This window comes from Myxine glutinosa, chromosome 9 (genome assembly GCF_964187855.1).
Source record: "Myxine glutinosa chromosome 9, kmMyxGlut1.1, whole genome shotgun sequence".
Taxonomy (NCBI): Eukaryota; Metazoa; Chordata; class Myxini; order Myxiniformes; family Myxinidae; genus Myxine; species Myxine glutinosa.
Window position 1 is genome coordinate 98,978,340 of NC_136269.1, and position 12,114 is coordinate 98,990,453.

General features: G+C 40.8%; 1 protein-coding gene across 1 annotated transcript in view; it reads right to left on the minus strand.

Moving 5' to 3' along the window:
• The window catches only part of DNAH5 (dynein axonemal heavy chain 5), a 335,447-nt gene that overhangs the window by 271,226 nt on the left and 52,107 nt on the right, over nucleotides 1-12,114 (minus strand). The window contains exons 10-13 of the mRNA XM_078785114.1: nucleotides 10,565-10,741; nucleotides 8,186-8,299; nucleotides 6,543-6,650; nucleotides 1,543-1,665 (exon numbers count right to left, since the gene is read on the minus strand). Of these exons, the coding sequence (XP_078641240.1) occupies nucleotides 1,543-1,665; nucleotides 6,543-6,650; nucleotides 8,186-8,299; nucleotides 10,565-10,741 (522 nt within the window). The remainder of the gene's footprint in view (nucleotides 1-1,542; nucleotides 1,666-6,542; nucleotides 6,651-8,185; nucleotides 8,300-10,564; nucleotides 10,742-12,114) is intronic.

Genomic DNA, 12,114 nt, shown 5'->3' on the forward strand with positions numbered 1-12,114 from the left:
AGTCATCATGCCCATCCTGGATGCAAGCCCCGTTGCTCCTCCTGCCGTGTTGGAAATGATCAGCTGTAGCTGCAAAGCTGGGTTAAAGCCCTGTTTAACAGCAAAGTGCAGCTGCGTAGCTGCAGGCCTGGCCTGTACCAGCTACTGCTTCTGCAAAGGCTCTGATAGTACATGTTGCAACACACTCACACACTCACAGCAAGAAGAGCAATATGACAAGAATGTAGAGTCAGGAGAAGAAGATGAAGACGATGAGGATGAGTTTTATGATGAGGATATGCTTTATAACAGTGCAGAGTAGTAGAAGTGCAAGACGCTCTTTCTTGATGGAAGTTTTATGTTGTGTAACTAGTGCACATATTTTTCAGCTCTGATAATTTTGGGTATACTTGTGTTTTAATTTTGAGGATATTATTTACCCATAGTCATATTATTCTAGTTTGGTATGGTACTTGCCTTTGTTACCTCTAATACCTGTGAATAAAAGTGGAGCAATAGAGCGAAACAGAAATTTCAGTGTCCCAGGCCTATGTTTGATAGGGTTAATGCTATTAATGCTAATTTTGCTAATTGCCCAACATATGCAAGTTAGCATCCGGCAGTTTCTAAGTGCTGGGGACCCATCCTGTACATTTCTAACTTAAAACTTTGGGGTACTCAACATTTCCGGGTTCACATTGCTGGCAAGTAGACCACAAGCCCTCTCCTTCTCGCAGATCTCCCGATGTCCCTGTTCTCTGCTGTTGTACTTGTGTGCTTCCCTCTCTCTCTCCCCATCTTGTCTCCCGCTCCCTTTATTGTATGTTTTGCGTGTCGATTTTTATTTGTTTTTTTTTGTGATTGATGTTAGCTCTTACACGAGCCTCGATCTTGTATAAAAATAAAAATAAATCAAACTTTGGTACAACACGGGTGATTAAGGTTGTGGTCAAGTTTAATCAGAATTGCATGTGTAGTTTCTGAGAAGAAAGCAAATACCTATTTTGGGGGGTCTAAGCTGGACCCACTTTGACCCCAGTAAACCGATTAGACCGCGTATTTTTTTTAATGCCGTGAACAAAATTTAGTCACAACATAACAAATATAATTTGTGCCAAATTTGGTCCAATCCCATCAGGGGTTTCGGAGAAGAAGTTTCAAGTGTGTACGGACTGGCGGACTGACGGACGGCCGAAATGATGCACTGACGGACGGAAAAAATGACGGACTGACGGACAGACGGACGAAATGACGGACTGACGAAATGACGGACGGACGGACAAAATGACGGACTGACGGACAAAATGACGGACTGACGGAAAGACGAACGGATGGACGAAATGACCGACGGACGAAATGACGGACGGATGAAATGACGGACGGCCGAAAAGACGGACTGATGGACAGATGGACTGACGACGCGCCATCGCATAAGCTCCCCTGAACTTCGTTCCAGGTGAGCTAAAAATCATTCAGTGTCATTTTTTTATGTTCAAAGATTTAAGTAAAACATGTGACCACAATCCCAATTTGGTTGACTAATTAACTATCTGCATGTCTCACCTTGTTCAAATGTATACAGGCTCTCAGCTTGGCTGTGACATCTTCCTGGTTCTGGTCCCAAAGTGATATTGTCCCTCCACATGTAAGGTAAGCCGTGCATGATGTCACCATCTGATTCGTGACCTAACACAAGAAAATGATATTTCAGACTTGTGGTCATAAATAGTGGTTAATATGGCATCAATATACAGTTTTTTTAAAATTCATTCATTAATTATTTATTTATTTTTGTATACGGAGTCGAGTATACTAGCTACAATCACGTGTCGCTCATGCGGAGCCTGAAGATTTAAAAAAATCATTTTAATGACTTTAAACTGGGATGTAGAAAATGTTAGGCTTCTTTACTTTTTCCATGGGTTTGTACGCCGACGACATAACATTGCACCACATTTACCTCCTTTTGCCAACCAATCAGGTTTCTGCACATGCGCCATCCAACTTCCTGTAATAATGTGAACCGGTTCATTGATCAGCATTTAGTACACTTTTTGTTTCTTCAGCAAAGGAAATGAGAACAAAAGGAGAATTTTCTCCTTTTTTCAACTCTCCACCACCACTCACCCCCTCTGTAGATGTGAGAGAGTCCCAGTTTGGAAGAGAATTCAAATGGAATACAGTTGAGTTAACTTATAAGGAACTCAAATGCAAGAGGATATCATTAGGCCCATCAAGCCTGCATAATGGTTGCCAACCTATTGTTGTCCATGCTATATCCTTTGTGAATGCTGAGCGTCAAGCAAGGAAGCAGCACGTATTGTGTTTATTAAGTTTTAGGATGATTTGGCCGGGGTCTGGTTCGAAATGCCAAGCTCCCAGACTCAGAGCGGGCGCTCTAACCATTACGCCACAGAGTCTGATTAAACCATGTACTGCACATTTCCCTGTTGTTTACATTAGTTTCCCTGCTGTTGCAAATTCACATGCTTTATGGTGTTTACATCCATATTGGTCAAATATCTTTATGGTCTTTATGGACTTTATGGTCAAATGGACTATATGGACTTTATGGTCAAACTTTATGGTCAAATCAACTTCCTCAAGCTTAACTGTGATAAATCTGAAATAATCATCATTGGCCCAAAAACGCTCACAAAATCCACCCATAACTTTGCCCTCAACATCGACGGTTTCCCAGTATCCACCTCCCCTCTCATCCGGAATCTTGGCGTCATCTTTGACCAAACCCTCTCCTTCGACAAATACACTAAACAGATCACAAAGTCAGCCTTCTTTCACCTGAAAAACATCGCCCGTCTCCGCTCATCCCTCTCCTCCACGGCTGCAGAAACCCTCATCCACGCCTTCATCACCTCCCGTCTGGACTACTGCAATAGCCTCCTCTATGGTTCACCCTCAAAAATCATCAATAAACTCCAATACATTCAGAACTCCGCTGCCCGTCTACTCACCCATTCCCGGACCCGTGACCACATCACCCCCGTCCTTTACAAGCTTCACTGGCTCCCCATCCCCCAGAGAATCCAGTACAAAATCCTCCTCTTGACATACAAAGCCCTCCATAACCTGGCCCCATCCTACCTGGCTGACCTCCTCTCCAGACACACTCCCACCCACAACCTCCGCTCTGCTGGTACCAACCTCCTGATCCCCTCCATCCGGACCAAATTCCGATCCTGGGGGGACAGGGCCTTCTCCATCGCTGCTCCCACCCTCTGGAACTCACTACCTTACACCATCAGAGACTCCTCCTCACTCACCACATTCAAAACATCACTAAAGACCCACCTGTTCAACACTGCATTCAACATTCAACCCACAGCATTTAACCCCTGACTATCACTTCTCCTTCTCCCTCCTTTTGCTTTAAATATTTCCCTATTGATTCTTGTCTTTTTGCAATTGTTGTTTCCATGTTTTGTTATGCATTATGTTTTCCACTCTGTCAAAGCGCCTTTGGGCTTCTTGAAAAGCGCTATACAAAATAAATGAATTATTATTATTATTACATCCGAATTAGCCCGTATCATAACACCCAGATTTAGAAGGTATTAGGTGAGCCCAGAATGTGCACTTTGGATATACAATTTCTACCATCTTCTTCTTCTTTCGTATTATTTTGTGGACAATTATTATTGAAGATCATCTAATGAGAGCTATTTGATTGCAGCGTCAGTGACCCCGTGTGGTTGTGCAAAGGACCTGCTGAATCTCCTCTGCACACAGTCCTGTATGACATTTAGGACCGTCTGCTCTTGATGGCCACAGGTACACACTGGGCTCTCGGTTTGCTTCACGGAGACAATTCCTAATTTGCCTAAAGCTCACGGAGGAACTTGTACATACATCACATGGAAGGAAAAGAACGTTATTGTACCTTTGTACATTGATCACAAAGACATTCGTAGATGCTTAACAAAGTAACATCACATAGGAAGTTTGAACATGGAATCCCAGCATTATGTGCAATGTGATAGGATGGGAATACTAAGCAGGATAATCCACAAAAATATTTTATGAGCCCAATTTTTTATAACACCTATGGTCATTTGTTCATTTTATAATGAATTCGTTTTATACAAAAAGGAAAAAAAATTATATCTTTTTTTAAATAAAAATTTTCTAAATTTTTCAATTTTCAAAAAAATTTCATTCACCTTATAAAACCTATGTTCAACAAAAAAAGTCTGGTCATTTGTTCATTTTATAATTAATTCGTTTTATAAAAAAGGAAAAAAATTATATCTTTTTTTAAATAAAAATTTTCTAAATTTTTCAATTTTCAAAAAAATTTCATTCACCTTATAAAACCTATGTTCAACAAAAAAAGTCTGGTCATTTGTTCATTTTATAATTAATTCGTTTTATAAAAAAGGAAAAAAATTATATCTTTTTTTAAATAAAAATTTTCTAAATTTTTCAATTTTCAAAAAAATTTCATTCACCTTATAAAACCCATGTTCAACAAAAAAAGTCTGGTCATTTGTTCATTTTATAATTAATTCGTTTTATAAAAAAGGAAAAAAATTATATCTTTTTTTAAATAAAAATGTTCCAAATTTTTCAATTTTCAAAAAAGATTTCATTCACCTTGTAAAACCTACGTTCAACAAAAAAAAGTCTATGTTAATTTGTTTTACTCTGTGCTTCTGTATGTGATGTACTGTATTCTCAACTAATACAACAAAAGTAAACTAGAGAGTTCATAGAACACTATACCCCACGCAGTGTTACTTCAATTTTACTTCAATGTTAATAAAATAATGATTTTAACGATCGTTAAAAAAAAACAATAAGGAGGTTAGTGCTATTGAAGTCCAGAAGCAGTTTCGAATACCACCCTAATACACCACTCCATTGACCCTTTATTTCAATTCAAGTACTACTACAAAACTGGAGGTTTATGGAAGTATTATAACAAGTGATTTGTGTTCCACGGTGTTCAAGTATATAATTAAATTTAAATACAATAAAGATTGTAAAAGTCGTATAAATCAATTAATTCTGGAATTTACCGCCATTTTCTGCAGCGTCTATTACATCACCCTATCTAACACGTTAGTTATTCGTGCCTGTTGTCTGTGTCCATTATAACATCCTTGAAAACAGTAATTTTCTTGTTTGGAATGTTTTTCAATTTTATTTGACTGCCAGGAGCAGACAGAGTAAAACAAAATGTCTCACTCCTCTCTGCGCATGTGCGGTTGAATTCCGAGCCAAGGTAAGGTAAAACGAAAGCCTCGTCTTCCTATTCATGTTCTGCTTCATGTTCAAAATATAACATTCAATTCAAATAAGCTGTTCCATGATCATAAACTGCTAAGACAGACGAACATTGCCCAATTGCTTAACCCTGCTTTTCGCTTCACATGCGCAGGGTAATAAATTGATAAATAATAATTACAGATCATTAGCTGATGGAGTTCCAGAAAAACAAATGTTCATTTTTGGTTTATCTCTATTAGTGTAGCAGCATAGCAAACCTGTTGTGCATTTTGTGATACAAGCACCAAATTTGGCACAAATGTACATTAATATGTTGCGAACATTGTGTGGTCAGCAATGAAGACGAGAGTCTGAATTACATGTATGCAAAAGACCTTGTGAACCAGTGAAGCAAATACACGGGTAAGCATGAATTAAATCTAGGGCATGATATAATTTCCATGATGTTTACCTCTACACTCAATGGTGGAAGGAGGTAATGTTTTGATCCCAGCTTGTCTGTATGTCTGTTTGTCTGTTAGTCCACAAAATTCCAGACAAAGCTTGTAGTAGTGGTAGTTGTAGTGGTAGTGGTGATAACAGAAATTGTTATATAGAACTGAACTTATATTATTATTATATGCAGAAAATAACTTCATTTCTATATGCCCTGCAGTGGACAGGTTAATTGGTTTATGCACTGAAGGGGTCACCCTGGTGTGCACTGCTGTGTTCTGCCTCACTGAGTTGTTCAGGTATGATGTACTCAGCACAAGCTTCCGGTCGACCCGGAGGTGGGGGTGCGGGGCCTGTCACGGAACGTCAAAACAAACGGCCTGCCGGGGCCGCCCAAAAGTCGGGCGTGAGGGGCGCGTCCACTAATGGAACGCCTCTCGCTTCCCAGATCGAGGGCCACGTAGTCAGGAGAACCTCGTCCCTTCCGGTCACACTTTGCCTATCGGCCGGCCTCGAAGACCGAAATTGTGACGGTGTCACCCGAAAAATTTGAAATTACGAAATTTGAAAAAATTTGAAAAAAAAAATTACGGAATTTCAAGTGGCCCAATATCTGAAAATGTTCGCAACATATTAATGTACATTTGTGCCAAATTTGGTGCTTGTTTCACAAAATGCACAATTCTTTTGAATATTTGGGCTAAGCCGCCCCACTATATGCCGATGTTGGTTTTCAGCTCATCTTGTTAAAACACAAGTTGACACCAATTTGGTGCAATAAACATTTCCATAACACATGTGGGCCTTCTTTTTAACATCACACAAAGTACAATTTAAATTTCCACGTACGAAAAACAAACCATTTGAAGAAGACTCACCTTAATAAAAAGAGATGTCATTTTTTCTGCGGTGTTGTAATAGTAAGACACACGATGGATCATGCCTATTGTATTGAGGAGAACTGGAATGACAGCTGCCATGCGCTCCTGGTAAGAAGAAGAATACAGACATACGTTGAGTACCTGCATACTATCTACTCACCCCAGTTCTTTTCTGTGGAGCATGCTGACTGACTCGACATTGGATCATTGTCTTCCAATCATGGCATTGTGGTCAAGAACGTCCGTGAAGCAGTTTCCACACCAGGCTTCTACCACATGGACTTGTGGTCTTCCAAATCATAATATCTAACTGATCCTCTGTTATTAACTGAATTTTTCCTGCTTCTGTGGTGTTCTCACACCATGTCGGGTTCAATATTGGCTACGTTTAGAAAGCAGTTAGTGTTCTTCTTTGTCTACGTTTAGAAAGCAATTGTAGTCTAGCTCTATAAGTGGATGCAACAAACAGGACGTGGATTGAGGAATGCTACCTGCCGTGGAAAGCAAGGAGAAGCTGATACTTTGGGTATTAACCATTTGCTGGAAAAAAAACCCAGAATGGATGGATGAGGGTTGATAAAGGGTAGGACTAAGTCAGAGGTGGGAAGGTCAGAAAGGGGGCAAGGGTCAGAGAGCATATGAGGGTGAGAGTGCCTGATTTTGACGAGAAGGGTCAAGAATCCAGGGTTAAATGTCATGGGGACTGGAAGATTTTGTGGCACAGCTCCTTGATGAATTTGTGAGACTCAGAATCTTGTGGTTGGTGGTTGTAAGATACTCGATTGAGAATAGTGCAAAGCATCATTGGTATCTAACAAGATGAATCTGAAGATCAGGGTTTATTGCTCTCTCAATACAAACAGGTTTGTGGTTCTTGGGCCTCTAAAACCTGTCATCTGTGCTCATTTCACCTCTAGCCTTTCACTCACTCACCGCAGGCAGGTTGGCGGTCTTTCTGTCTTCTACCGACTCCTCTCCGGCATAGCTCCACCAGCTCTGTCTGTGCTCCGTCCCCTGAATATTCCTTCAGGAAGCACAAGATTTGCCAGAAACTCTCTTCTGGTGAAACTACCAAAATCAAGACTCTCTATTCACCTTCACCTTTAATTCCTCTTTTCTCCCACCTCTGGAACAATGGTTTAATGAACCAAATATCTGTGTACATCCAACACTGCTCTTCCTTTCAGAACCTAAAAAATTGTTGGTCCTGCCACTTCAAATCTGCTATAATCCCATGTTTATCCCTATGCTGTCAGACCGATGTATTCTGTCCAAAAACACTTGCAGTTTACGTTAATGGTGCAAAAAGAAAGATTAACATCTGACTAAAAAAGGCTTTTAGGCAGGGCCGACATCTAATGTATAAACAGCATAATTTAAACATTGATGCTATTCATCCTCAGATGGATAAAACTCTTGAGAAGATGAAGGAAGAAGTACTTTCATGTTTGTTTGTTTCAATTCTCATAGTATGTCTGCTATATAAACTTTTGTTTTTCAGTTCATTTACGATTCTGTGGAAAACTAAACAACATATATTCATCCATCAAACATTCATGATGATATAACCAAGACACTGCATAAAAATGCCCAGGTACATATGTCTAGGAATATATAGAGAGTGACTAAGCTTTACCAACCGGATCGCTGTTGTACAGAGGTTCGCAATACTTCTCCAGAGTGTACAAATATTTCATGTTGTCTTTAGCTTCATTTGCAGCTTCTGTAATTTCAGCATCTAGCTCACACCAGATCTAAAAGATTTTTTAAAAATAGAATAATATAAATCAGAAGAAACAAAAATTGAGACATGCAACAGGAAAAACAAGTCAACCATCCTGCGATCCATAAAGTGGTTGGTTGGCAAATGTTTACAGGTCATGAAGGTCACTATTGTGACTCCTGGAAAGCAAATACAGTATGTGTTTCCTTGAAAACTATTGGATGATCTTTGATCATATACACACATTCCTTTTTCCATATTATTGTTTAAAAAATCGGCATTTAATTTGAGAAAGGACACAACTACCATGAAATCTAGCACAGAGCGGCGAGATTGACTCCTGGGCCTGCTAGACTTAGCTATGATGAACGAGTGAAGACTGGACTTTATATTCAGTACAAAAGAGGTGATTATGAGATTATCTTGTAGAGATGTTTAAGATAATGAAGGGTACAGAGGGAAAAAGTGCAGAAAATAGCAGAATGGACAGCAATAGGACCAGGGGCCATAGCTTGAGAGTGAAGAAGAGGAGAGTTGGGATGACATGAAGGCAGGGGCCTTTCACTCAGAGGGTAGTTAATGGATGGAATCGTCTCGTTGGAGCTGTGGTGGCAGCTGAAATGGTGGAAGGGTTTAAACTTCAATTGGATAGGTACCTGGAAACATTTGAGTATAGAGGGGTACATGCAGGGGCGGATCCAGGGGGGGGGGTGCAGGGGGTGCGCACCCCCCCCCCCCCTTCGATCCAGGATGAGGGTGCAGGTGGTGCGAATCTGCTGAACTGTTGGACCAGGGAAGAATACAAGGAACTGTGGAAACTTCCAAGAACGCACGAAATGCCGTTTCTGACGATCAATTTTTTAAAATTTCCTGGGGGAGGACCCCAGACCCCTCCTTTATCCCTCCCCCCCCCTAGCGCTATAGTTTCATGCACCTCCCCCCGTCTTGAAATTCCTGGATCCGCCCCTGAGTCATGGATATTGGTGGAAATGCACAGACATAATGGGTCGGATGTCCACCAACTGCGTTGGTCTTCCTTGTACTCATACAAGTCATTGTATAATACGTGACTTTTGAAATGACGTAATCTGCCCCAGAATATTCCGCCTGTAATCTGCCCCAGCACATGCAGAAACCACTAGCCACAGTGGTCATCGGGGGCAGGGAATGTATACTGTGCATGCCAGATAAGGATTGTTACCTACAATGGTTCACAAAGCTTCTAAAATAATCTGAAAATACTTGGAGAAGTACATGGGAGAAAGGGGTGTGCCTCTGTACAAGGAAATATTTGGAGAACTTTCTGATTAAATATCCAAAAAGATTACACCTTGCAGCCCCTACTGCAAAAACTCCTGACGATTTGGGCCCTTGCAAGACCTGTGCCCGTTGACAGGCACATTCGACCCGACCTCCATGATCATCCCTGTCAGTGAGTGGACTTTGAACCTTGCGGGATTACTTTGTAATCTTGGTGATTTATTTAATGGAGTCTGCAATCGGAAAGATGATGCCATCATTCTGAACATTCAGGCACACTTCCCAGAGGAAGACATTGTCTCTGGTTTGGGTGCTTCCTAACACTAATGGGGAGGTCATATATTGGGCTTGTTGATGTTTAAGGTAAGTTTAAAATGATGATATTTACTATTAATCGTGTTGGGGGGCGGGGGGGGGGGGGAGGGGTGGAGGGCACGCAAGCTTTCTGAGCTGCGAGGACTGTTATATATATCTTTTGGGGGGGGCGGGGGGGGAGGTTGGTTCAAGGGTCACAAGGAGAAATTATCCAACATTTTTGCATCTATTGGTAGAAGGATAAGTGTCCATCCGTGTGTGTCTGTGTTTGTGTTATATCCACTTCCACTTGCCACTGCTTACTTGTACTAACAGGAAATGGTACAAACTCAACAACTCTGGTCCACGGATATTTCTCATACATATATTTATTGCCACATGTATTGAATCCTCATTATGTGATTTATAGTGGTTTGTGCCAATTATTTGATAGAATGTAAAGTCAAAATAAATTTATTAGCCATTGGGAATGTAAGGCAAGCACTTTCGCCCTCACTTCTGTCGAGACAGGTTGTGTCGGGCCGGTGCATTGTTGGAGCGCATCTTGCTGCCCCTTTCCATGTGTTGTATTCCAACTCAAACACAAGACATTCATTTCAAAATGAAGAAATGAAGAGAGAAATCGTGTTGGTGTGTAATTTTTAGCAGCTACATAATGTCATCAAAAACAAATTCTGTTAAGAAACCATCAGATGTTTATAAAGCACTACGTGATAAGCACCTTGACAGAGCGAGATCGAGCAGCTGTGAGCACACCAAGAGCAGAGCGCACCACAGGAACCTTCAGCTGTTCCAGCAAAGAGCCAAAGCGAACCGCACGGCGCTTCCATCGCTCAAGCTCAACCCTTGGCCCTGCAGAGTCAGCCTCACGCCAGAGCTGGCGACCATCAGCAAGCACCTGCAAAGGGTGATGCTGATGAAAAGGCGAAAAGTGCTGAATGGCGATCATAGTAAGCCGGAAGTGGGAAGAGAAGAGTGTGGAAAGGATGATGAATGTCAGAAGAAGTATTTAGAGAGAGGGAGAATAAATAAATAACTAGAACGGCACTTGGTGGTGCGCACACCTCCACCAGGCTGAACAGTTTGTGTTTTGTATCCAATGATGGGCCAGATCTGGATTCGGACCTGAATCAGAGTTGAACCGGCTCGTTCTTGTCGCCTAACCAACTTATCCATCTGGTTTTGGCATAACATGTCCACAACTTTTAGAAATATCATGCTAGATACTGTTTTTGGCCCCATCTCCCAATGGTGAATTTTTTAAATAAAAAAAAACAAACAAAAAAAACAACAATTACCAAACATTTAACAAAAAATAAACTTCTTACGGAAGTGGTCGAAGGTGGCGGGTCCCTCCTTCTTCAATGAACATGGACATGGACATAATTATTGATCAGAGGCAAACTTAATAACCCAGCAATCCATTCGACACATAACATCGAAGTTCACTTCTAAGGTAACACTTCTACTTCTAAGGTAGCCAATCTACAGTACAGTACATTCATCTATGTGCAAAGCAAAGTACAGTAGTTATTTCGGCGATTTTGCGATCTCCCGATTCGGTACTTTAGCGATGTATTGTGGCATTTCAATCACTTTTATAAGTTTTGCAAACGCTCGAGAATAGAGGGTTTGGTTTTAAAACTATGTAAGTGTGATTTGAGACGACAAATATGGAGAAGTGATATTAATAACGTGACAAAGAATTTGCAAAATGACATAAAAAGGGGCAACGTAAACTGGGATATTACTGTATTTGAACACTGGAGAACACAAATTGCCTTTTTTGCACTTTCACTACCCTTCCATTTAGCAGTACTTGGACATCCTGCTATTGATTTGCAATTGGTTACTGGCTTTGACATCAATACAAATTTTTATTACAGACCCCAGACATCAAAAACATACAATCGACCAAACAGTTTCAAATGGAGCACATCACCACCATCAGAGAATTTAAATTGCATCAGATGTGGAAATAAATGTGAATTGTTGCTCACAGCTTGCCGGCTCCATGACAGAAGATGCCATTTGCATTTTTGCCGTATCCATCCCTACCCCGTTTAGAATCCTGTGCGGCCCCGGACAACTTGCTAGTGTTAAATAAGTTGTTGTACAAGTGTGATGTATAAGACTGCTGAAATCGCACAAAACTTCCAGAATTTTTTTTTTAAAACAACCTTTAACATCATTATTTTTTTATTTAAATTGAAGTATATGGCATAACATGTTGTATGAACTTTACTGTTCCCCCCTCTGGGCCGGTGCTCC